At 37.4% G+C, this 27,944-nt stretch overlaps 2 protein-coding genes across 2 annotated transcripts in view; one reads left to right on the forward strand and one right to left on the reverse strand.

Annotated features, from left to right (window-relative positions):
* Positions 1–1,068: 1,068 nt before the first annotated feature.
* LOC128990697 (uncharacterized) lies at positions 1,069–5,868 on the forward strand. Its single transcript, XM_054413218.1, has 4 exons — positions 1,069–1,258; positions 3,929–4,106; positions 4,906–5,150; positions 5,743–5,868. Exons 1-4 carry the CDS (start codon positions 1,167–1,169, stop codon positions 5,810–5,812), a joined length of 585 nt encoding a protein of 194 aa, XP_054269193.1. The 5' UTR covers positions 1,069–1,166; the 3' UTR covers positions 5,813–5,868.
* Positions 5,869–10,189: 4,321 nt separating this feature from the next.
* LOC128989493 (death-inducer obliterator 1-like) overlaps positions 10,190–27,944 on the reverse strand; it is a 70,558-nt gene continuing 52,803 nt past the window's right edge. The window contains exons 22-28 of the mRNA XM_054411388.1: positions 27,038–27,198; positions 25,685–25,899; positions 23,453–23,908; positions 21,161–23,051; positions 19,988–20,211; positions 13,089–13,312; positions 10,190–12,935 (exon numbers count right to left, since the gene is read on the reverse strand). Of these exons, the coding sequence (XP_054267363.1) occupies positions 11,672–12,935; positions 13,089–13,312; positions 19,988–20,211; positions 21,161–23,051; positions 23,453–23,908; positions 25,685–25,899; positions 27,038–27,198 (4,435 nt within the window). The 3' untranslated portion in view covers positions 10,190–11,671. The remainder of the gene's footprint in view (positions 12,936–13,088; positions 13,313–19,987; positions 20,212–21,160; positions 23,052–23,452; positions 23,909–25,684; positions 25,900–27,037; positions 27,199–27,944) is intronic.

A 27,944-nucleotide genomic window follows, 5' to 3' on the forward strand; every position in this document is an offset into this window, starting at 1 on the left:
TATGCGATATCCATCTATCTCGAGGGAAATGTGTCTGTCTTAAGCTGGGTTTTCCTAGGCGCGGAAGCGGAGAGAGGAACGCGGAGAGCGGAATTGAAATTAACATGGCATTCCGCTCCGCATCTAGGAAAACAGTAACATTAAAATATTGCCTAAGACAAGTGGAGTCCGCTCTCCACGTTCCTCTCTCCGCTCGCCGATTCCGCGCCTAGGAAAACCCGGCTTTACGATCGATTATAGAATCAATGCCTCAGCCCAATCTATCTACCATCATCCTAGGTCCGATTAAATGTCCGGGAGAACGGGCAACTTGCCTTCTCTTACCTAAGGGGTGGTCTGAGGCACGGCCTCCTTTAACTCCAGGCCGCGGCCTTCGAAGTGGCACCGTCGCAAGTAGGGTTGTAGCAGCTGTTTTGCCTGGGAGCAGCTAATGGTATTTGTGTATTTACGAAAGCATGGTTACTGGACTATGAAAATATTGACTCCACTTTAAATGTACAGATATAGATTTTCAATTCATATTGTTTTGGTTATCAATTATGTGTGTTTTAATTTCAATATTTTAATAAATTCATGTTCATTTAAATCAATAAAGTGCGAATTAATGAGCTGATGTCACCTGTCTGTCATGTTATCTTATGGGACGTCTGAAACTAAACAACCCTACTTGCGACGTTGCCAATTCTACCAGGCCGCGGCCTGGAGTGGAGTTAAAGGTGGCCGTGCCTGAGGCTTCCTAAAAGTATTCACACAGCAAGCACAAGCATACTAATATTTGATTGGGGTACTATTAAAGTTCACGTGGCCTGTATTATATTTTTGCTAAAAATAAGGTCTTTGCTCATCGCTCAATCAATTCTAGTATAACTGTTCTTTAAATATAATGTAATTAACTATTGTTCTGTTACGAGCCTAATTAATTTAATACTGTAACGTATACAAAATATGTTCCAATAAATGCAAAATTTAGCATATCCCATTTTAACCCCAAAGTCTGTGTTACTGTTACACATACATCCAGTCTTTTTTACTCAAACTACATATGATTTGACAACAATATAGACATTTTCTGTTTATAAAACAGATTATGAAAACATGATATAAGATATACAAGAAATAACATTCTACGAATTCCAATCCAAGAAAATTTCAAGTTTAATTACACAATGGGTAGTCAATTTTATGCCAAGGACAGAGTTTGTGATCGAAAGGAAATGATAAAAAGAGTAAGAAAGGTTATAGACGACCTGGACAGTGCGTAAGTACAAAAATGAAAAATGTATACAAGGCTTTATCAACCCAAAGAGACAGATTAGACCTCATATGAAAACACATTAGTAAACTAAGAATATAAAACTCCTGTGTTTTTCCAAAAATATATACTAAATTTCTACTAATTCAATAATTTAATAATAAAATATCATTATATGTACCTCTACGGTATATACTTTATTTTTACCTAGGCATTTTGGGATAAGAGAAAAATTAGATATTTCTGTTGAGTTTATGAATACAAATTGGATTGATGTTATATATGGATAGTTTACGCTTTTTAATAATCTCTGTAACCCTTGGGCATACAAAAATGGTTCAGTACTAAATTATTTGTTTTTAAGCTCTAAAAAGTGTACTTTCCTGTTAAGGGGAACATTCATTATTATGATGATTTCTTTTTCTGGATAAAAAAGGTAAACAAATGTTTACCCCACAAAACTCCTCATACAAACATTTGTATTAGTTGTACAATTAAAGGTACGGTAACGGAGAAAATTATTTAAAAAAACTGAAGTCCTAAATTTTAATTCCTATTTTATTCTTATGTAGAAAAAGATGATAACTGTTGATTGTTGTAGCTTTGTAGTTTACTTATGTTGATCAAATTTGACCAAAAAAGACTTTTTAACTGCCCCGTAGCAGCAAAGGGGTACACTTCTATATCTGTTGGCACTAAAAACCGAATGAGTATTATTGATTATTCGATTATTTAATTTAATATATCGTTTGGTTAGTTAGGTTAGGTTAACCTTACCTAACTAACCAAACGATATATCGATCAATATTTATATTTTCTTGTTTGTGCCAACAATATGTAAGTGTACCCCGCCAGCAAAGCTAAGCACTCGTTATATTTAAATGGGGAATAAATGAGTGAAAATTTAAAAACGTACGTTTTCAGGAAAAGCACTTTGCAAATTCCCCTTTTTTCAAAACGTTTATTATTTTTTTTATTTCATTAACATTTGAAGTTTCATAAAATGTCCATGGTAACGCAATATCTTTGGTACCGTAGGCTAGTTTTTTTTTAAAAGAGCATCTTTAGTTGAAAAACACAAAATCCTGTCACGACCATAACGGACGTTTAAATGAATATTAAAAATAGTTAATATTATTTTTATAGCTATGTTTTGCTATAAACTAATTTACTTTTATGACCATTATACAATAAAAAGGTCACTGAGCTTTTGGTATATTTGGTCTTTCTAGAAAAAAATAAAAAAACTCAAAAAATTGAAAAAAAAGCCAATAAAATCTTTCTAAGATTGTATAACTCCGAAGAAACTTACCTGAGACCCGAAAAATCGTTATGTTTGTATAGAGGTGTGCTTCTTTTGTGTATAAAACATTGAAATATGACGATATTTTAATTTTTGGAATTTTTATGATAGAAATCATAAACGTGATGGTCAGGGACAAGCGGTACGGTCGTGAATTGTCTGGAATAATCTAAATCTGTCTAAACAATCCTTCAATTATTAGTTATAATAAAAATATGTGTTTCAATTGAACTAAAACTGTTCAATTTACAATTATATTAAAGTTATTGTCACGACCAAACACACTATAATCCATAATGCTGGATTGGTCGTGAAAAAACCTGCGATGGTTGTGAAATTACGTGTTATTTGGCTCTGTTCTGGCGGTAGCCCTGCACCTCATGTTCGAGGATACAAAGTGGACTTCTACGTTAATCTAGCAATTGAAATATCTTATAAACAAAAATTAACACCATGTCTACTTCATCGAATGACTACCGGTACGTACTGTCATGGAGACACCAAAATTACAAAAAACACAATCTTCCCTTTATTAATCTTGTAATTCCTCCTTTCAACTCGAAACGACCGGCACTACAATCCTGACGTACACCCCGAACTAGTCTCTAAAACCAACTGACTCCATCGACGCCAGGCTTGCCACTGTCGTGCTCCAAAGTTGAAAATTTTTCCCAAATGGTCGTGACGCCAAATCGAGGGACAGACTTATTTTGTCATGGTAGTCAGTTTGTAATGACAATAAAATTATAATATGCTCCTTTTTTGTAAGTTTAATAACCATTGATGACATAAAAATATGGCTTTATATATTTCGGCATGAATAATTAGTCTAAAAACAGTGTGAAAGTTGGAAAATGTACCCTAGGAACATGTCATGGTCGTGAATTTCGAGACTTTAAAAATACAAAAAAAAATACCTAGAACCTATTTAAAACCAAATAAATGTGTGTAACATGTTGCCCCCGTCCCAAAAAATATTAAAACACATAATAATAAACTACAAATCCAGTATCTACGAAGTAAAAGGCCAGGGACATGAAAACGTACGTTTTTAAATTTTCACTCAAATATGTCATCTTGTTTATGGAAATATTTTAGTAAAAATCCAATTAGACAAATTAAATTTGCTTAGTCTGCAGGTTTGCTGCGGCGGTGGTATTTCATTTGTATGCCCCCATAGAGCCCAAATGTAGGTTCACATTTACATGGGTGTAGGTGTAAGACCCACGGTAATAGCTTATTCTGTATATGAGAAGTTTTGCTAAATACACCCTGCCTGCATAAAAAATTCCCCTAAAAAATTTCAAGTGAAGCCGCCTTAGGATATATTTGATTTATTTCTCATCCTGAATCACAATGAGAATGATTACCAGCAAGGTGGAGGCTCGCTGCTGTTGCACGGACCCTGGTTCTCCCCCTGCTGGCACTAAGCTGGTAACTCCTCAGACCCTGGATGGCGAGGCTGCCGTGCCAAGGGTTGTATCAGCTAATAAAGCCAAGTATATATGGACGCCCCCAGCTACAGACAATCGCCAACATCTTGACGCCACTGTGAGTAGGATCAAATTCAGGTCGATTGGGTTTTATTGATATAGGCTAGTCTATTAATTATAAGGTCTGGGACTTATAAGTGCTAGAAGGACAGGATTGAACCGTGAACCCCACAAAAATTTGAGGGATTTTGACTTGTTTTCTCTAAAATACGTAAATATGTGATTCATTGATACAAAATGCCACTCAGAGGCTATAAAAAGAGTGAGTGAAGCTTTTTAATTGTCAAGACTTCGTTACGTTTTAGGTGTTCATTAATTAATTTCATTCCATATCAAAGTTGTGCTAGTGGGTTTAATTTTCTAAACAGCATGCGTTCCCTAAACTCCCAAATGGTTGTAATTTTACAAAAAAATCCTTAAGTGATCTTAATCTATTGTAAAGACTTACTATGTCACTTAACCGGGTTTTGCTTTCAATGCTGCCCCAAAAAGAGTACGTGATGCTACAGGGTTATTTTATTTTTAAACATAGGTATTGAGGTATGAAATTAATTTTCATTGCAATGTTAGAATATTACTCTGGTACTTTCTTATATGTTAAAGCATTTGTCAAAAGCTTGACTCAAAATGATACACTGCAAAAAGATAAAAATTCACAAGCAAATGCTCTAATAATAGTAGTATGACATGCAGGAGTAGCACTACTGCCAAAATCAGCTGGAACAAATAATTGAACACATTTTTTTTGTTGAAAAACAATTCTTTATTTGCTAAGCTGTTGGATTAAGAAGCCGTTAAGGCGTTAAGTTGGTTTTTCTCCATCCCTTGAAGCTATAATTGCTAATTTGTATAAACAGATGTCATGTTACTCTGCCACCGTGGCCAACCAGTTCTATGATGAGTTGAAGGGATGCAGACTTGACTGCGGGGTGTCCAAAGGGGAGGGGGGAGGGCCAACACCACACTCCCACTGGTGGAACGCTCCTGGTAAAGTAACATCTCCCAAGGGTGTAGGCCCGGACTACTGTGAGGATCCGGAGTTTGTACCCCCCGAACCACTGGGACACATGGCCTGGACCAACGAGCCTGGTGGCACCTGCAGGTAATTGTAATGTTAAGAGTTTGGATAGTTCCATCTGACCCTTACAGACAAGTAAGGTGAAATATCGTTTCCATATAAGTTTGAGATATTATTTTCCTTTAAATGTTGGTAAAAACTCAACAACCTTCTTCATTGTTATACGAATATATCTTGTAATAATATACAGTACAAGCAAGAACAATATATCCAATCCAACGTATAAATGTTATAGGACTCAATTTGAAATTCTGTCTTTTTGATATCAAAATTTATTATACAATTACAGTGGAGCGAGCTGGTGTTGTAGTGGTTAGAGCGCGGGACTTCAGTCCCTGAGCTCCCGGGTTCAAATCCCACCAAGTCACCAATGGATTTTATCTGAGTGATAATGCCGCAACCGCTAGGTCTAGCCTGAAGTAATGTGGAAAACAATCCCGGACTCGTGCCTAGCGTCCTAGGACAAAAAAAAAATACAATTACAAAATTTGGCTTTTTCAACATGATGTGGAATACAATGAATGACTTGTATAACATTCAGGAGTGTTTCTGATCAAAATATTGTTTTGCCAATAATTAACATGTAAAATCATATTTATTTTTAATTATTTTTCAGGTATCCGCAGTACTGCAAAGCCCACTGTTTTGACCATGCACCTGAAAGAGACTGGTCTAGGCATTATTGACTCCCTTGTGAAAAAAACAACAAAAACACACATACAATAAAGACGTACAAACACTGCTGCTGTGTTTTAATTTAGAGAACATCTTAAATAGAATAGTGTTGCACTGGCAATAAAGGCAAAACATACTTCAAACACTTGACATACTAACTTGACAAAAATGCATCACGTTTAAGAACTGCTACATGCTACGAGACTCTTGGATAATAGAGACAAAGAATGTTTAAAGTAGGTAGCTACACAGTCTCAGTGAATTTTGTGTCTTGGTTGCAAGCATTAATTAATTTAATTGACATTTTTCCAAATGTAATTTTCATGCATAGTAAAATGAAAGAAAGGATTTTGAGTAATTAAAAAAATGTGTGCAAAAAGGAAAAAAAAAACAAATGGGCCAACATAATAAAATTCTAAGATTAATCACAGTAAGGTACTGAGGAAACGCCCTTGCGGGATAACAACCCCAGTGTGCTGGTATTTTGTGTCAGAAATATTGTGACGAGCAAACAAAAGCCCGAACAGCACTGTGCAGAAATTTCTATCGCACAGGCTCTTACTCTACCTTGAGTGTTGCAGTACATGAGGGCGAGAGGGTGAGGTCCCTACGTAAGTGCGGGGGGATTAAATGATTCCTCTGTGGACGAGACATTAGAAACGTTACTTTTTTTTGCCTAAGGCAGTTTAAGAATCTATGACGTCCTTGTGAGGGTGAATTCTTAAATTTTAAGATGTCTGAACGAGTAACAGATCATAATAATGTGAAAAAATTCTGGCTGGATTTTTTTTTGTTTTAGCGAATTTCCCATATAGGGAATAAGCTATTACCGTAGTACTCATGGTAAGACCTGGACGCGGGACCGATTTTTTTTTTCATTTTGAGGTCCCTAGACGCCAAAAACACCATCCGTTCAAATTCATATATATATATATTTATATATATATATATATATATATATATATATGTGTCCGTTAGCACGATAACTCGAGCAAAAATGATCCGATTTTGATGAAATTTGGTACAAACGTGTAAACCTACGTTTATTCAAACGAGTTCGCAATCCAGCATGATCGGACCATGGGAACGGGGGTTTACGGGGGGTTTTATGGGGTAAAAATAGGTTTTTCCCATTTTTGACCCAAAAAACATAAAATTTAGCAATTTCTTTCCAAACCATTTTGTAGAGCTTAAAAAAACAAACAATTTAGTATATTGAAGCGTTATTATGCGCCTAATGGTTACGGAGAAAATTCCAAAAAATTGTAAATTTAAAATTCCCATGTTATTCTTATGGAGAATAAGTAAATTGTTGTAGTTTGCTTGTTTATGAACATATTTTGATCAAATTTGGAAAATGTTTTTATTTCTTACTAACTATTAACGTTTTACCCTCCCTGATGTAGCAAACCTAAGCACTAGTTAAACTAATTCTATTTAAATAGAGAATAAATGTTATATTTTTAAGTAGACATTTCAGTGTAAATCCAATCAGTCAAATGGAAATTCGCTTAGTCTGCAGGTTTGCTGCGACGGGGGTATTTTTTTCTCGTGTCTACGCCAGTGGCATTTTTGTAATGATGTCAAACACTTTTAAGGGAAAGCGGTCCAAACCCATTAAAGTTTTGTGGATGTGCCGGGGATTGAACCCGTCCCGAAGTCCGAGATGCTAACCACTAGGCTAGCAACACACCCATTTTTATAGACTTATTCATTTATTAAAAATTTTTTTAAATAATTGTATAATTAATTACCCTTTTTCCCATATTTTGTTATACAAATCAATTCTGGCCTAATAAATATAAATAATTACTCCTACAAAAGAGTCACAATATAGGTTGTAGTTGCATTAAATTTTGTTTTGAAGTCTGTATGATTTTTGAACTTTTTTCGTGTGTTGTTCATGTTGAGAATTTGAAAATACAAAAAAACAATCAGATTAATACATAAATTAAAATATGACCAGTCTGTTAAATCGTATTTTAAAGGGATGGTAATTTTTACAGTTCACGCCTTATATATTTTTGAAACAATTAAATATTTTTTTTAAATATTGCTAGAATCAAGAATTACCTGTGCATAATTAATTAATACAAGGGGTAAAAATCTATTATATTATTAAAGTGATACAATCAAATTTTATGTAAATGGTATATGGCACATCAAAATGAAGCTCAGAGTGTGTAGATTTGCCGAAAAGTATTGGTATGAACGAATTCTCTTAGGGCTCTGCCCCACAGGCTAATTTCCAAATGGCCACGCCTTACACGTTTTAGAAGTTAACGTTATTCGACTAATTTATCGAAAACATCTGGTCAATGAAATTGACAATAGATTGTTTATTTACATTTTTGTTTACGTATATTATTATTTACTTTTATGTTCAAAGAGGTGCGGCAAATGAACACTGATGCTATTTCTAGCTGTTTGATCCAAGTGTACCAATATACAAAATACACCCTTCATAAAAAATTCCCCTAACAAATTTCAAGTGAATTAACACCATATATCTTTAAGGTGTTTGAAAGACGATGCATAATCACATAAAAACATGTCCGTTGGTTGTCCAAGAGGTTGTCACCGATCTTTAAACAGGTTGTCTAATGTGAAGAAGATAAGTAATTGAGTAAGATTAGCTTATAAGAATCTGTAACAGGACGTCGTGAAAGAGAGCGGCGAGGTCAGGTACAACCATAATATATATATAATATTCGGCCAAAGTTTCTGTGCGCACGTATGCGAGGGGGTTGGCGGGGTACTTTTGTTAAAACATTTGTGTCTTACTACTCACTCACCCCTAACCCCAGTACTGCCAATAACCGGTACCTGTATGTTTTAACCCTTAGAGTGCCAGGCGAGAAATAAAAGTAACGCTCAAAAAATGCCGATGATTTTTCCTGAAGGTCGCGCTAAAAATGCCGAGCGCGATCTGGCGATTTTTAGGTTAAAATTTCGTAAAAATCGAATTTTCGATATTTCAACCAACGAAAATCGATGTATCGCATCTAGTAACTTTCGACTCAATGTTAATATATGGGTTAAAAGAATCCGAGTATCCATTCGGTTGTTATGACAGCTGTTCGATCATTACGAAACGTCCGGTCAGCCGGACGTTGGCACTTTTGGCTCAACGTCCGGTCGCCCGGACGTCGGCACTTTTGGCTCGTTTTAAAAACGTCCGGTTCCCCGGACGTTGGCACTCAAAGGGTTAATTTGGATAGTAGCCACCTGTCCGCACTGAAGTTTTTGCCGAACTGTACCCACGTCGGCCACCTCAGGACGTAAGGTATGAAGGTCCCACTGCTTTTAACATTCCTTCTGATGAGAATTTCTTGAACTTGCGCCCTTTAAATAAAATATAAAGTCGATATTAATTAATTTAATTTAATTGTGGCTTCTGAATTGTACACCCGTGAATTCGCGGGTAGAACCTCTTGTTATTTAGTTAAACCAAGACTTGAACTTTTTCAAAATAAACCTTATATTGAAAACAATTTTTTTAGAAAACTTCCTAGCTTTTTTAAAAAACAAAAAAGACAAATCTAAATTTATGAAAAAACTTAAGGTATTCTTACTTGACCTAGCTACCTTACAGTATAGAAGATTTTAGTAATTCATTTTTAAATAATATATAGTATATTGTAATGTTTAGCTGTTGTTATCCATAATATATAAATCCCACAATACCCATGCAATTTTGAGAGAAGTAAAGTTCACAACCCCAAACCCATATACCTAAAATCTTTGCCATGACAAGAAACCTTGTGCAAAACTATCCATTATTTCATAAATTGCCCTTTGAGGTCTTAATTCCTTTCTAAAGGGAACTTTCCATATACCTAATGTTAAAAATACCTCAGCTGTATGTCTACTTATTGGTTTGTTATTCTTTCATACTTATTGTTGCCATTTCATTGAAAAGTATTAAAGTATATTAAAGTATTTCAATGTATTACCTTATTAAAATCAGGTGTGATTATTTGCTTGTATTACTGTATTCTATTTTGTTTATTTCAGCTTAACCTAACCAATCAATAGTTTTATTAATACAGTACTTAAGAAGTCAAACGGAGTGAAGCCCGTGGGTAGCAGCTAGTTTGGTTAAACGGGGTTTTAAATTACTGAAATAATAAGAAAGAAATTGTAAACATAACACAACTTCTACAGTGCATCGGACACAAATAGCAATACAAATTGTCTTCAGCTGATCCTTAATGATAAGAAATCTACTAAGGAAGTATCTTTTATCTATGATTGTACATACATACATACTGTAAGCGACTCAGCACTTAGAAGGTTAATTACCTTTTCTGCAGGCCTCTACAAACTATTTTTTTTAAGTATAGATAAAAATAATGATTTTTTAAACATAGGTTTAAAAATACACGTTTCAGTGAATATCATTCTTTAATACTTTCTAATTGCATAAAGTGAGCTTATATTTACAATAAACTGTGGTTTTCATTAGTTACAAATTTTTACAATGTCTAAAATGCAAAAAAAGTAAAAAAAAAGATTTAATTTCAACAACATGGTAATATGGCAATCACAGTTCAATATACAGTTTGTTGCACAACTCAAAAATGTTAAAAAGATAGAAAACCTGCAATTTTACCAAGAATATTCCCCCACATTGAATTTATTGCTACTTGACAAGCCAGTTTTCTACCTTTTAAAAACACCCTCGGAAACATACAACATGCTGTGGAAAATTTAACACAGATCTTTCCACCATTAAACTAAACATTATCCACTTATACACTCTTTTAGAGCATATAAAACTAATATATAATACACTTTGAATATTTACAAACTATTTACAAATGAACACATTATAAATGAACGGTCATTACCAATGTTGGAATTAAAATTGAAATCAAGCCTGATATAAAAATCATCTCAACCGGAAAAAAACTTTGGTAATTGGTAGTAACCAAAAATTCAATTTAGAGGCTTTATAGCAATGATATAAATTTACAGGAGTTTAATGCATGCAGTTGATTGGTTTTCAATATTTAAATAATAAAGCAATCAAAACAGTACATATGGTTTTATTTGCACTATTTTAACTATGAACTCGGTAACGTAAATAATATAGACAAACCCCATTTTCAAACTTTTTGAATGCATTGTTTGCTAGGAAGTTTTGGTCCCAAAAGTAAAATTACACTACTCACAATAATTTAATCCATAATCAGAAATTAAATTAAACAAAAGTCACTATACAAAATAAAAAATTAAACTAATAAATTTGTACAACGATTAATCCTAATTTTCAGTTTTAACAGTAAACATGTTACAGCTTGATTCCACTACGTTGAGTAATTAAAATTAATACATAGAGATCAATTATTTTAAAGAATGTGTTACATATAATACAATTAACAGCCCTTAAACTAAATTGTAAGGAGAAGAGAGATAAGTCTGTTAAAGCATAATAACTAATCAATAATACTCTAAAATAACTCGCCTAACACAGAAAATAATTTAATTACTCTTATGAGAAACAAAGAATGGATAATTTTAAAATTAAAATGTTATCGTTTAACTAGCATGAACACTTAAATTGTTTGGTTAGACGAATAAAAGATTTCTAAATCACAAAATAGAAAATACTGGAAAAAGCTAACAAAAAGCGTACAAATTGTTGTCTTCTCTTTTACTACACTAAATCGCATAGCAAACTTTGGCATGATAGCAAATTTTGAGTGATTTTTAAATGGGCCGGAGCTAGAGAAAGTACTAACAACTATAAAACTAGTTTACTTGTATTTTAAGACCCGTAACAAAGACATTTCCGAAACTGCAGGCTTTTAATGAATGAAATCAGACTTTGTACTATTATCACTCACATTGTAATTAAACTAAATCTAATCACTGTCACTTTCTTTGCCTCTTCTCTTCTTCGGTGGTGGGGATTCATTTCTCCATTGCCGCCTTTCTAGAGTCTTCTGTTTTCGCTGTTCTTCAAACCTCCTGATGTCTTCTTCGTACTCGATCTGGATATTTTTTGGAGTAAAGTTTCTTGGAGGACCCGGAGGACCTGTAGTTACGCCCATGTGATGTCCTCTTTGATGAAATCCCCCTCGGTGGAAACCTCCTCGATTTCCTCTATCAAACCCTCTTCTGAATCCCCCCCTCATCCCTCTCTGAAACCTCCCTCTCATTTGACCTGCTCTTGGAACAAACTGGTGATTGGAAGGCCCAGCCATGATCTTTGGAGGAGGTGGTTCGTTGAATGGTAGGCCTACTGAAGGTGGCTCGTATTCCCAAGAATCTCTTCTTTTCTCGGGCGGAGGAGATTTCTTGTAAGGTCTCCAAGTACCCCCCCGCCGTGGGGAGGTGTCCCTCTTTTCTCTCTTCTTTGAGGAATACCGATCTCGTTCACGGATTTTTTCACGTTCATCGTAATCTTTTGGTGGTGGAGATTCAGAATATCTCCTTTTTTCCTTTTTCTCTTTACGGCTCTCCCTACGGCTGCTCTCCTCTTTAGACTTTTTCTTCTTCTTTGAAGAAGAAAACTTCTTTTTTGAGATGCTCATATCAGGAGATTCCGGAGGTGGTGGAGGTAGAGGGGCCGGTTGCTGGGGTGGTGGAGGATACATGGGTTGAGGGGGAGGCTGGGGATTTGTAAAAGGTATGTGAGGGGGAGGTAGAGGGGGAAGTGGTGGTGGCGCAGAGTGGAACATATGGGGTGGAGGGAAGTTAGGAGGAGGTAGGTGTGTGGAATGGTGAGGTGGTGGGAACTCTGGAGTGAACGTAGGTTGACTAGAAGTGAAAGGCTGGTTTAAGTACACAGGTGGGGGTGGGGGCTGGTGCATGTGAGGAAGCTCATCAATAGCACTCGGGTGTTCCACTCTTGATTTCAAAACATCTGGGATGGGTTCTGGATTTTCCGGATTCATAAATCCCATCTCCGAAGCTTTCTTCATGATTTCTTCGTCGGAGAGCTGACTGAGGGACAACTGGGGTCGCTGCCTCGGGTCTCTGTTGACCTTCACTGACGCAGCAACACTCAGGGCCGAGGACTGAGTTGAGAAACTCTCCTCAGATGCTGGGGAAGCTATCTTCTCACTAACTTCTGGCTCCAGTTCTGGTTTCTCATCTTCTGGAGAGTACGGCTCATCTGCAGATCTGTTGATCATCAAGTTTGATTTAGGATTTAAAAAAATCTAATACAAAAAATTGTAATCTCTAATGCATTATTTCCTTTTTATACTGTACAATTAATTATTGATTGGCTCTCCTAAACTTCTTCACCGTATCACTCTGATGGACACAACTTACCTATAAGCTTGGACAATTGGATCTGACTGGAGGTCCATGCTCTTAGGCTCGTCCGGTTTCTTCTTCAGACTTGCAATGATCTCCTGTAGATCGGAGGGCAGGGATATCTTGCTCTTGTCCAGGTACGAGGAGTCCGGAGGCGGAGGAGTGATTGAACCTGAAGGACTGTACGCCTCCTCTATTTCCTCCTCCTCCTCATCATTACCAACAGCCATGATTATCTCCTGCAGGACAAAGTCATGACAAATCACAATGCAATCAATAATTCAACTTCACTTGTATTTACAATTATTTTCCTACTAGTTATTATTCACTAGAATCACAAACATTAATCATCGGTCTCTTTAATTTTCAACACTTCAGAAAGGGAACATTGGAAATTGTAGAAGTTGCAAATCAACTAAAAAAAAACCTCTTTTATTAAACTTAAAAGGTAGGGTACCTATTCATTTTTCAATGATATCAATCAAATCATTCTTCATTCGTTATACACAGAGAACATGTGTTGAATAGATACAAATAGGCTATAATTACATTTATTCAAATATTACAAAATGATTTAAATAAATTTTATAAATGAAGCATTTTTAACTAAACATAAAGAGAAATATATAAACAAGACAAATGACACTTCCATCAAAATCACATTAGCAGTAAATCAATATACATTTATTTTCCAGGCCAAAATAAAACAAAAGCAAAAATAAGAAATAAAAAAAGTATTACTTAACATGGTAATAATTAAAAAGGTTCATTTAATTTTCTTATGGAATTCAAATTATATTTTTGTACTAATTTATGTAAAAAAGTCTTCCATAGAATAAAATTGAAATTGGATTAAACAATCTTTTATTGTTCATTTATAGTAGTTTACACAACGATTGCTTAAAGATAGTGTTAACGACACGAGTAGAAAATTTAATATTTATAATGGTTTAAATACCTGCATTCAGTAATCCATTATGCTGCTTGTGGCAACTATAGTTTCGGTTCACAGGGAACCATCTTCAGGCCGTACAAGGCGTCGTTATTCACTTCCATATATGAAGGTCGTCATAAGTACATAGAACACGAACACACGAAAACACACATTGACACGAACATTTAACATTAAAAATACCGAGTACTCGGGAACACGAGACAGGTGACGCGACCGGGTGGAAGTTGTAGCTCGAACTCGACTCTCGAGTTTCCTATGTTTCCATAGTTTGCAAATCAGCTCTTTCAAGGATTACTAAGAAATGCAGCACAGTGTAAATTCAGGTTTCTCGAGCTACAAGTTGAGTTCGAGCTACAACTTCCACCCGGTCGCGTCACCTGTCTCGTGTTCCCGAGTACTCGGTATTTTTAATGTTAAATGTTCGTGTCAATGTGTGTTTTCGTGTGTTCGTGTTCTATGTACTTATGACGACCTTCATATATGGAAGTGAATAACGACGCCTTGTACGGCCTGAAGATGGTTCCCTGTGAACCGAAACTATAGTTGCCACAAGCAGCATAATGGATTACTGAATGCAGGTATTTAAACCATTATAAATATTCAAACGTAATCCGGAGGCTAACAACTCTTAAAAATGAAATTAGAAAATTTAAGGTACGAGCCTTGGCGAATGCCTTAAAAACTTCCTACGAGTGTCGTTAACACTATTTACGCGAGTTGGGTACACGACTTTATCTATGGCAGTGTATTAATTACTAAGGGCCGGTTGCTGAGCTCGAGATTTAGCTAAGTTCTAGACTTAAACCGGCTTTAGACTCTGGAGTCTAAAAAATGGCTTGCTGAGTCAGGGCGTTAGCAAAGTCCAGAACTTAATAGACTCTGGAGTTTATTTGGCTGGTTAGACTCTGGAGTTTACTACTTTACCTACGACGGTGTTTTAATTACTAAAAATCACTACTCATAACTTTTAAGAGAGGTTATGTTTTTGTTTATAACCTCTCATTGCCACTCACAGTGATGCAATGAAACATTGTACCAAACACTAATTGCACCACTCAACAATTAAATTGGCCTGAACAGCTGATTAGTTGAAGTTCGAATCATTACAATTTTACTTCTTCCCTCTCAATCCTTGAACCTCATTGGTCCGTTACCGGTGTTGTTATGAGTAAAACTATGCTGTTTTATGAAAGTAAACAATGCTGTTATGTGGAACTTTTCAATTCTAAGAACTGACTTTATAGGCTTACCTCCATCAGTAGTCCAAAATTGACATGTTTCATTGCAAATGCAACATCGTCACTTTGGACTACTGACAGAGGTAAGCCTACAAAGTCATTTATACGTAGTCCAGGGGCAATCAGAATGAATACCTTAACTGAACTGAAACGGCTACTTGAAAAAACGGTCGTAGGTAAAATTGATTTAAATTGTCATATAGGAGCCGGTAGGTGTTGCAAAAAAATTTAACCCTGCCCCAAATAATTGTTTTTTTTTATTCCAGTTCAATTTGTAGTAGGTTTATAAATCTATTTTTATTGTCACCAAAGAAAAGTATTCCAAAAGTACTGTTCATCAACTACAATAGAAAAAAGGTACATAGGTATTATACCAACCACACCTAATAATTATAACCACGCCTAACTTAACCTAAGGGTGGACTATGTTTTAGGTTAGGTTACGTTACATTAGGAAGATTGTATGTTATTTAAACTACTTAAAATATTATTGGGAAGTTGATTTATCGGTGTGGCAGCTATAATACCTAAGTACCAAAACCACAAGATTTTAATTTCAATTAGTGATGGGCGAATCTAAGAAAATTTCGGTACAGAATCCGGATCCGGATCTTGAAAAATTCGGATCCGGATCCAGATACACACTGTAATAAGGGTATATAAAAAAAACGTAATCAACAGAATGCCAATTTAAATCATACTGTTTAAAATTTAATTGGTAATGTTTCAAGGTTAATATATCTTAGAGTAATCTCCAGTTGAGCCCATAATCCCTAATTTTTTGGAGACACTAAAAATTTTCAAAATCATAAAATGCACTAAGTTTGCACGACCACCAAAAGGGTATCTGTGTATGTTTTATCATAGTTCGATCTTGAATATGCTATATCATGGTTTTTGCATGCAGCATCCAATTTATTTATGCCTGGATCACCTCTTGTTAATCTCTTCCTTAAATTCGTTCCAGGTCCACAGTACTGATAGCCAGGTATGTGAAGTTCTACAAGTAAAATACCCGTGTCTGTGTACAAGAAGTCTATACTGTGTTCTAACTTAGAAAAATATTACATGGGGGAGTCTTGACTTTTTATTCACCCTGTATATACAGAGATAATCTTCTTGTACACAGACACAGAATATTTTATAGTGATGGACAAAACCCTAAACTTCGAGATTTTTTTATCACGGAGCATCGGGCGGGATTGAAATACTAACGGGATATTTTCGAGACGAGATTATAGGCCGTTAGCTTATCATCCAGGTAAAAAACTAAAAACTAGAGGTGTGCAGATATCCGAAAAATCGGGTTGGATTCGGTTCGGAAAGATACATGCCATTGCCGTATATGTTATTTGCATCAAGAGACAAACACTGAGACATGGCCTTGCCATATAAGTTATTTGCAACAAGAGACAAACACTGAGACATGGCCTTGCCATATAAGTTATTTGCATCAAGAGGCAAACACTGAGACATGGCCTTGCCATATAAGTTATTTGCATCAAGAGGCAAACACTGAGACATGGCCTTGTCATATAAGTTATTTGCACCAAGAGACAAACACTGAGACATGGCCTTGCCATATAAGTTATTTGCATCAAGAGACAAACACTGAGACATGACCTTGCCATATATGTTATTTGCATCATGAGACAATCACTGAGACATGGCCTTGCCATATAAGTTATTTGCATCAAGAGACAAACACTGAGACATGGCTTTGCCATATAAGTTATTTGCATCAAAAGACAAACACTGAAACATGACCTTGCCATATAAGTTATTTGCAACAAGAGACAAACACTGAGACATGACCTTGCCATATAAGTTATTTGCATCAAGAGGCAAACACTGAGACATGGCCTTGCCATATAAGTTATTTGCATCAAGAGGTAAACACTGAGACATGGCCTTGCCATATAAGTTATTTGCAACAAGAGACAAACACTGAGACATGGTCTTGTCATATAAGTTATTTGCACCAAGAGACAAACACTGAGACATGGCCTTGGCATATTAGTTATTTGCATCAAGAGACAAACACTGAGACATGGCTTTGCCATATAAGTTATTTGCATCAAAAGACAAACACAGAGACATGACCTTGTTATTTGCATCCTAAGACAAACACTGAGACATGGCCTTGCCATATAAGTTATTTGCATCATGAGACAATCACTGAGACATGGCCTTGCCATATAAGTTATTTGCATCAAGAGACAAACACTGATACATGGCTTAGCCATATAAGTTATTTGCATCAAGAGACAAACACTGAGACATGGCCTTGCCATATAAGTTATTTGCATCATGAGACAAACACAGAGACATGGCCTTGCCATATAAGTTATTTGCATCAAGAGACAAACACTGAGACATGGCCTTGCCATATAAGTTATTTGCATCAAGAGGCAAACACTGAGACATGGCCTTGCCATACAAGTTATTTGCATCTAGATACAAACACCGAGACATGGCCTTGCCCAGGGCCGGGGATAGTAGCTAGTAAGGGCTAGACCACTCCGCCGGTGTACCTGCATCCCGCTCGATTCACCCTGTGACGTCACGCGGTTGTCAGCCGCGCCTGTGCTGTAGTATGATGGCAATGCTCGGCAGCGCACGCGCCCTGTTTCGAATTAAAATTCCCGCTAAATATAAGACCAATGTTGTTAACCTCTGGCATTCTTGAAAGGAAATTAAATTGTCTATGGAGTGGTGTAACTTGTTCATATGAATATTATTATTTACTATTTATTATTGAAGATCAAAGTACGAAGAATTGTTTTTGACTTTGAACATGTGGTTACTTTAATTATGTTTTTTAAATGATTATGAAATATTTAACCAAATAAACAATTTATTTGTATCCTTAAGGGTTTCTCGAAATAAAAAAAACATATATTTAGCCTTTCTCAATAGTAATATTTCTATTCAAAATGATATTCAAGTTTATTTATTTTTACAATTTTTAAGGCGAGCTTACTAAAATTAGGTTAAAATAAAAAAAAATATTTGGGTGGCGATATAAATATTTAATTAGAATTTCCTATCATGTTCTTATACTTTTTTAAATTTAAAATATTTCTGTAAAAATGTAAAACTCAAGCAGTTTTAAAACTAATGATTGTTCTGTGACACTTTTGATTGTTTCAAACAAAATTTGCTTATCGAAAAACAACAAATAATTAATATATAACAAATTATACTGTCACTGAAAATCATAAAATAATTTATTCTTGTAAAAAAATACAACCGACTTCAAACGCTCTAAAAAGAATCAAATAAATTCAATAAAGTAAACTTTTGTATTAGTCAAGCTCACGTATTTCAAGACGGCTCTATCTGCAAATACGAATTAAATAAAAGATTGAGAGTGTATTTTGAAAATCAATAAATTGTAGCTGGATAACATAAATATATGAAAAACATACTGAACTGTTTTGTTATAAACAAAATCAAAGGAAGTATTTTATTTTATTTTATGTTTACTTCAGAATGAATGCATTATGAAAATAACATACACAAATGTTCTATATGAATAGGATGATAATTTATCGTGATATTATAATATATAGGATCTTTTTTAAGATACGCATTAAGGTATTAAAACACTAATTTTTAATAAGATAGTTAATTATAATCTTATAGTGGTAACTATAAGATTACAATTTACTATCTTATTGAAAATTATTAATCATTAATTATTCGTTTTGTATTTACATAGGAGTCATATTTTTCTCAGCCCACTTAGTTATAGCTACTTGTTTTTTACAGTTTTTGTTCAAAACACATACTTTCTAAACACCTACAATTTCAATCGTGCTCTTTAGCTTTTTAGAGCTGCAAGATATTCTTACGTTTTATGCTAGCTAAAACTTTATTTTTTTGTCTAGCTAATTTCAGTTGCGATTTTAAGATTACTACTTCAGTATGTACTTTTTCATTTATTCCTGTTTTACTTTTACAGTCTTTGCAATTGATCACATCGGGTATTCCATCGCGATTCATCTCTGTGCCAGTACCACATTATCCGGGATTTTACAAATAACAACTCCATAGGAAACAGATGAAAATCATAAACAAACTATCAGTCAGTCACATATTATTTGACTTCAGAACACTTCTAACCACAACTAACATTAAAACTTAACTACATACTTAGCGCAATGAATGCAAACAAACAAGGGGTTCATTGCAGAAGCGCTGGGTGAGGCAACCACGTGACGTCACGCGGCCGCCGACCCCCCCACTACCTGGCGCGGCGGCTTCTGCCAAACATCAAAAGAGTGGTCTAGCCCTTACTAGCTACTATCCCCGGCCCTGGCCTTGCCATATAAGTTATTTGCATCAAGAGACAAACACTCGGGGAAAAAACGGGCTTGTACATGGATACAGACAGCTTTGTGTTATTAAAAAAATCGGGGGAAAATCGGTCTTTTACATGGATACAGACAACTTTGTGTTTTAGGAAAAAAATCGGGAACAAATTTGAAAATATCGGATCCATCAAAACCGGATCCAGCCCAAGATCCGGAATTTTTTGGATCCGATCGGGTGCCGGTATTAGCTCGGATCCGGCGGATCCAGTAGTCCGATATTCGGATCCGACCATCACTAATTTCAATCAAAAAGGAAGCAAGGTCATTCAAATATGATAAAGCGTTATAACACAGCACGCTTGATTTAAACTTTGTTTTCCCCATCTGTTGTAAGAATATTACCTGTGGTGGTGACATGATGCCACTGTCTATCTTCTGCTTGCGCTCCTCGATGTCGTTGATCATGCGGTTGAGCTTGTCTACCTTGCGCTGCAGCTCCTCACTACACCCGGGCGACAGAGGCTTGTCCTCTCCCTCGCCAGGACTGTATGGAGCGTCAGCGTCGTCTGGCTCCTCATCCTCTGGAGTGTACGGCGTGTCGTCCTCCAGCATGAAGTCCTCACTCACTGTAAACAGTCAACCTCACTGTAGACTGCAGAAGGAAAGGAGTTATACACGATAAAATGAAAAGTTGTTGAATAAAGTTTTGACAAGAAAATCTGTTCTCAAAACCACGCTAACAAACACATTCAGCCACTAATCTTAGCCCCTATACACAAAAAGAGGTAATGAACACAATTAACTCACTAAAATCAAAACTATCCTGTGGAGTTGATAAAATCCCACTTAAAGCAGTAAAACACTGTGTAAAACAGCTTTTACCCATTTGTAATAATAATTCATTCTTAAGCTCGGGTCAATCCCCGCAAAACTTGCGAAGGTGTATCCTAAGCACAAGAAAGGCTCAACGCAAAATAAGACGATGGCTTTAATTCACTCCTGTCCACTTTGTCAATAGCACCCAAAAAGATGTCACGTCATTTACAGGACCAACAGCTACTTGCTAACAAAAAGTCAACAAGGGTGGAGGAATCTTAAAAGGCAGGCTAATGTATCAACCACTCCACTCACTAATTGATTAGCAAGATAAATATTCAAATTACAATCCGTATATGAAACTATTGCATTTCTTGAAGAAATCTCAAAAAATAGATTGATTGATCTATGTTAAGATATGTTAATGTGACATAAACGATTATAACTTACAATAAGTTGTTTCATAAGTTTGACTTGTTTCGGAAGTCAGCATATTAGACAGAAATCAGTAATCTAGATCCGCACAAACTGTTGGTCACTCAATTCAACTACTTCCATTTTGATTAAAAAACTGAATACGATTTTTTACACAGGGGTGGAATGTCTACTCCTATCAATAGCCAAAGGTTAAATGAAACTTTAGATCCTGATAGTCTGGAATAACTTAAGCTCTCGTGGTTATGATGAGAGTATCATATTTGTGTCTAAGCCCAAAAATAAGTATGAATAAGAAAAGGTGACATTTGATGTTTTCCTCACCTGTTGGACTCTCCACGGTTTTGCTTTTGTTTGGTTTGAGTTTGATGATCCTCAATGGCTTAGGTGAGTGTGGAGGAGTGAAAGATTCAGTCTCAGGATGTTGGTGTGTGGTAGGTGGAGTGTGTCCTCCATCCTCAGGAAGCGGTGGAGTGTAGCTTCTCTCTGACTTCTTTGCAACCTTCGGGACGAATGGAATATCTTTGTCCGTCATCAGCCTTTTCCTTCTAGACCTTACGATGATACCCAGCAATAGATGAGGTCTGTAATCTTCAAATCCCGGTCCGTCCAGAGGCAACAACACCTGTGGCACTGGACTATGACTTGGCAAAGGTAGGATGTAAAAATCTTTAATCATCTTTGAATTGTTGCCAACCACTCCCAAGCGATTCCGGCTACTCAAGTACGAATAAAAACTCAAATATGACATTTTGTCTTCTTCATTGTCAGCAGCGAATCTAACAACTAAAATCTGCTTTGTTCCAGATTTTTTCATCTTCGCTATATAATCCCAAGCTGTTTCAGGACTGATTCTACCAACACAATCGATGTTATCTGGCAGATCGTATGGCAAATCCTCACAAATACCAGATACTTCGAGAATCGAACAAGAAAATTTGGCAACATCTGGCATTATTAGTGTTCCTTGCCATATTGGAGGTTTTTCAGGTCCTACTTCATCAAAAGTGTTAAATGGTGGTGTGCTTATATTTACGGTAGAACTAGGTTCTCGATCAGAAAGATCTTCTTCAACGGGACCGGTTTCTTCCTCAACAACCACATCGTGAATTATGTCTTTGATTTCAGCATCTATGATAGAAGACTGAACTGACGTCTTTACCTCTTCAATAACTTTTTCCTCACTTACAAACTCATCTTTCTTTACTTCGACTGTTGACTTTTTATTTTCATCAGGATCTTGACTCATTTTTCGTAGTCGACTCTTACTTCGTTCTCTATGCCTGCTCTTACTTCGTTCCCTAGGCCTACTCTTGCTTCGTTCCCTATGCCTACTCTTACTTCTCTCTCTCAACCCACTCTTACTTCTATCTCTTGGTCTACTTTTACTTCTCTCCCGTGGACTACTCTTACTTTGTTCCCTCGGCTTACTCTTGCTCCTCTCTTGTGAACGGCTCTTACTCCTTTCCCTGGGCCTACTCTTGCTCCTTTCCCTTTCATGGTGCTGGTGTCTACTTCTACTTTTTCTATCGCTACTCTTGATCTCTTCCTGCTTAGTTCCAACCTTTTCTTTACTCTTTTTTTCCTCAGGACTCTTGCTTCTACTCTTTTGTTCACTCTCACTCCTATGTCTACTCCTGTGCCTGCTTCTGCTCTTGTGGTGGTCTTTGTGGCTTTTTTCTTTACCATGACTACTATGCCTTCGCTCTTTATGTTTTTCTTCTTTCCTCTCCTTGTCCTTCTTGTGTTTTCCTTCTTTGTCCTTTGCCAAGTCCTCCTTGGGTTTGACGACAGGCTCCACTGTCGGGGTCGAGGGAGTCGTGACTGTCACTGGTTCTATTTCGACACTTGTCTCCAGTATCTTTGCTCCGAGACCGTCATCGTTCTCCACCACAATATCTCCCTTGTGTGTTTTCATCACCACTGTCTTGGCTTGCTGCATCAGATCCAGCTCCGTTTTCTTGATCATCTCCAACTGATGTCTTGCTTCTCTCTCTCGCCACTGAGCCAACTCTTGAGAGGCTAGTTCCTCTGGACTCAGTCTCACCAGCTGCTCGGGACTGATTGACTTGTCAGCAATCTTCCGGAACAGGGTCATATTTGCTTTATCTTTCATATTGAACATCAAGCTGCGATATTTTGACTTGTATTTGGCGTTTGTGTCTTTAAAGAGAGCATGTAATTCTTCTTCAATCTGTGTGGTGATTTTCCTAATCTGCAAAAATACACCTATGTTTAAAAGTCTTACAATAAATATGTAAAACTGATAATAATAAATAGACTAAACATGCTAAAAATAGTTCAACTAAGAACCCCTTTTCAAAATATTAGTTTGGAAAAGAAGTTAGTACTTGATTTCCAATCTTGAACCTAATATTTTTTATTTTAATATGCAAAACAGCAAAACGGACAGAAAGAACTGTAATTTTTTTTCAATTTTTAATATTACATGGATATTTCTATAGTGCGATATAAATATTTATTGCATAGAGTAAGTGTATTTTTTATGCTTAGCACACTACTTCAAATATAAACTTCTTTTTCCCTCCTGATAATATATGGCACTCACAAACTAGATATAAATCTACTAAAATTATAAAATTAAAGTGTACGGACATGGTCTTCGCTGAGCTTGAGGTCATCAACCTCTTGCAGTCTAGAGGTCAATATGTCCTGAAGAGTCTTCCTCACACTGGCTCTGACATTCATCTCTTCTTGTTCTCTGCCCCGTACGTCATCCCTCCTCTCGTCTTCTTTGAGTGTCTTTTTGACAACGGTGGGAGTCGTCTTCTTCACTGGTGGCTGCGGTGTTACCTTCTTAGGTTGTTCCTTCGCAGGTTGCTTCTTCACTGTCGGTGTCACTTGCGACTTTGCTGGCGTCGTTTTGTTCGCTGTTTCTGTTGCATCTTGTTTCGATTGTTGCACTTTCAACAACGTTGTGATTTGCTGCTGTCCCTTTGCCACAGGCTGCTGTCCCTTTGAAGGCTGCTGTTTCGCTTTAGGCGTCACAGTCGGGGACGGTGGTTCTGATTTGTGCAGATTCTTTTTCATTGGTCCTTCAACAGGGGGTAGCTGAAAACGATTTATTTCTTGGTTAATTTGTATTCACATTAATAAAATAAACACTAATTGCCTCTGTTAAAGAGTAGTTTTTAGAACAAGAGCTTTCCAATAAATACAACATGCGCTCGCCTTCAAATCTTAAAGTCGTTGTTTTGATTCCAAGCAAGATCATTTCCAGACCCAGATACCATTTGCCATGTTGGGCTATCAATTAATGAGGCTATCTAATGAAAGGTCAAAGTTAGTAACTAGGGATGGACGGGTCCCGAAATTTCGGGAATTTTTCGGGAAAAAAATATTCCCTATTATCGGGACGGGATTACCTTTGATTCGGGAATTTTTTGGGACGGGATTTGGTCCGATCGTCGGCGATTTTGCCGTTCGCGAGTGCCAATGACGCCGCTATTGCGAGCGATAGGTCCGCGAACGCAGGAGACGAAGTCATTTCGACAATTGCGCCGTGGCCGCGGAGTCATAACGACGATCATGCCGTGATGGCGAGTCATACCGACGATCACCCCGTGACCGCGGAGTCATACCGACGATCGCGCCGTGACCGCGGAGTCATGCCGACAATCGTGCTGTGACCGCGAGTCATACCGACGATCACCCCGTGACCACGGAGTTATACCGACGATCGCGCCGTGACCGCGGAGTCATACCGACGATCGTGCCGTGATCGCGAGTCATACCGACGATCGTGCCGTGATCGCGAGTCATACCGACGATCACCCCGTGACCGCGGAGTCATACCGACGATCGCAACGTGACCGCGGAGACATACCGACGATCGTGCCGTGATCGCGAGTCATACCGACGATCATGCCGTGATCGCGAGTCATACCGACGATCACCCCGTGACCGCGGAGTCATACCGACGATCGCGCCGTGACCGCGGAGTCATGCCGACAATCGTGCTGTGACCGCGAGTCATACCGACGATCACCCCGTGACAACGGAGTTATACCGACGATCGCGCCGTGACCGCGGAGTCATGCCGACGATCGCGCCGTGACCGCGGAGTCATGCCGACGATCGCGCCGTGACCGCGGAGTCATGCCGACGATCGTGCTGTGATTGCGACCCCGTGACCGTGGAGTCATACCGACGATGACGCCGTGACCACAGAGTCATACCGACAATCACGCCGTGACCGCGGAGTCATACCGACGATCGCGCCGTGACCGTGAGTCATACCGACGATGACGCCGTGACCGCGGAGTCATACGGACGATGACGCCGTGACCGCGGAGTCATACCGACAATCACGCCGTGACCGCGGAGTCATACCGACGATCGCGCCGTGACCGTGAGTCATACCGACGATCATGGCGTGACCGCGAGTCATACCGATTATCACCCCGTTACCACGAGTCATTCCGACGATCACCCTGTGACCGCGATCATTTTGACGATCGCACCGTGACCGCCAGTCATTTCGACCACGAGTCACAAGTTTCTATTGATACCTGTAAATTGTTACCCATTTTTTGGTTTTTTTATAAATCAGTGCCACAAACGGTAAAAATTGATGTTGTATGTCTTTTTTGGTAACTGCAATACTCAAAGACATTCTTTTTATGCACAGAAAAAAATCCCGTCCCGTCCCGTCCCGAAAATCGGGAAGGAAATAAAAATCCCGTTCCGTCCCGTCCCGAACTAAAAATTCAATCCCGTCCATCCCTATTAGTAACAAAACCAGGGTTTGGTCCATTCCCAAAAAAAGTGTTTAATCTTTTGTTAAAGGCTTAGAGAGTTATGTCTGACTGAACTAGTGTTACTTACTTGTGGCAAAGCTGCTATGAGCTGTATACCCTGCGGCCTGTTCTGCCCCAGCAGCACCGTCTGTTTGAGAGCTGGACGAGGCTGTTTGACGGGGGGAGTGGAACGGGGCTGGTTGTAGTACTTAGCGGAGGGTAACACTCCAGGTCTCATCACCTCGTAAGACGGATGAGCCATCAGCCAGCTGGTCAGTGTGCTGGGTGTCGGACCATTGGGTCCTGCAACAAAACACATTCTCTGTAACAGCTGTGTAAAGGGTAGAACATAACTCTGAAAACTGTAAGAGAAATAAATATAAATAAAATAGATTTTTTGTTAGGAAAATATTGAGTGAAGTAAAGAAATGTATAAAAAACCATCCCTGTGTCCCACTAAATCCTGAACAATCAGAAGAAAATGGTGGAACATCAAAATAATGGTGCGTTTTCAACTAAGTAATGTAATTTGTAAAACTATTTCAAATTGATTCTGGATTTTTTACAATGTTACTTCAGTAAAGAAAATTAAAGCAATCAAACGGAAAAAAATCAACAGTAAAAAAAATAATATTAAATATATGGACAGAATTTGGTTAAATTAACGTTTTTATAATAGGTTGGTTTCCAGCCTGGAGCTAGGTCAAAAGGTGGCTGGATATGAGGTGTTCCATTATATATCAATAGCAAAAAAAAAAAAAAAAAAATATATTAAACATATTGACAGAATTTGGTTAAATTAACGTTTTTATAATAGGTTGGTTTCCAGCCTGGAGCTAGGTCACAAGGTGGCTGGATATGAGGTGTTCCATTAATATCAACAGCAAAAAAAAAAAAAATATATATATATTAAACATATTGACAGAATTTGGTTAAATTAACGTTTTTATAATAGGTTGGTTTCCAGCCTGGAGCTAGGTCACAAGGTGGCTGGATATGAGGTGTTCTATTATATATCAACAGCAAAAAAAAAATTAATATTAAACTTATTGACAGAATTTGGTTAAATTAACGTTTTTATTATAGGTTGGTTTCCAGCCTGGAGCTAGGTCCCAAGGTGGCTGGATATGAGGTGTTCCATTAATATCAACAGCAAAAAAAAAAAAAAAATATATATTAAACATATTGACAGAATTTGGTTAAATTAACGTTTTTATAATAGGTTGGTTTCCAGCCTGGAGCTAGGTCACAAGGTGGCTGGATATGAGGTGTTCTATTATAAATCAACAGAAAAAAAAAATTAATATTAAACATATTGACAGTATTTGGTTAAATTAACGTTTTTATAATAGGTTGGTTTCCAGCCTGGAGCTAGGTCCCAAGGTGGCTGGATATGAGGTGTTCCATTATATACTGTATGTTAACTATTTCCCCTATTTACCTGCAAAGATGCGGCCAGTCTTTTTCTCAAACACAATGACAGAGCTCTTGTCCAACACTGAGAGGGATTCTGAAGCATGTTTGGCAATACACTCGTCACTGCAGTACACACCTCCAGGAAACGACTCCTTCTTGCACACTATACACTCCCCAGCAGGGCCCCTGTGGATGAACCAGGCACCTGTATTAGTGACCACAGTACACTATATGTCCAAATCTTGTTAGGTCTAAACATTTCTAATTTCTCCGGGTCCGCGGAATTGGCTAACTCTGGAACTCGCTAACCCCATGTTAAATGCCCTATCTTCAAATTTGGTCGATGAGAGGAACTCGCTAACTTGTTCGGTTTCGGAATTGGCTAACTCCGGAACCCGCTAACCCGCTCTAGAGCCGGGTTAGCGAATTCCGTCCTCGTACGGAAGTCGCTAACTCGGTCCCTCGGCGGAACTCGCTAACTCCCAATCAGAAGCCTCGCGGGCCGTCCAATGGGAGCCAAGCACGAATATTTTTGGCCAGTGTTGCCGAAAGTGTAGTACCTATATCGTATCGGCACCATAATGTCGTATCCTACGCTTAATTAGGAGTAAGAGCAACGTAGTCGATAAAATAAATATATTTTGAAGTATGTTTAACCACAGAGAAGTTCTTATGATTATTAGGGTGGAAAATGCATTATAGTCTTACCATAGACTAACCAACACAAGTAAACTTTACATCCCATTGTAAACTTTGAAGCTCGTTTTTCGTGTCTAGTTCATGTCCGGTGACACTGATCGCTAGTGTCGACAAAATTGTGTTTCTATTATTTTATAGTTAACTTCATGATTTGTTCCTTACTGTTTGGTTATATAACTAGGGGACGTGTTATTAGTTGTGATTAGAACGTTTTATTTGGTTAAACGAGGTTT

Source organism: Macrosteles quadrilineatus, unplaced genomic scaffold, assembly GCF_028750875.1.
Source record: "Macrosteles quadrilineatus isolate MER2022 unplaced genomic scaffold, UCM_ALF_1.0 Scaffold_3__2_contigs__length_128488019, whole genome shotgun sequence".
In the NCBI taxonomy this organism is placed as follows: domain Eukaryota; kingdom Metazoa; phylum Arthropoda; class Insecta; order Hemiptera; family Cicadellidae; genus Macrosteles; species Macrosteles quadrilineatus.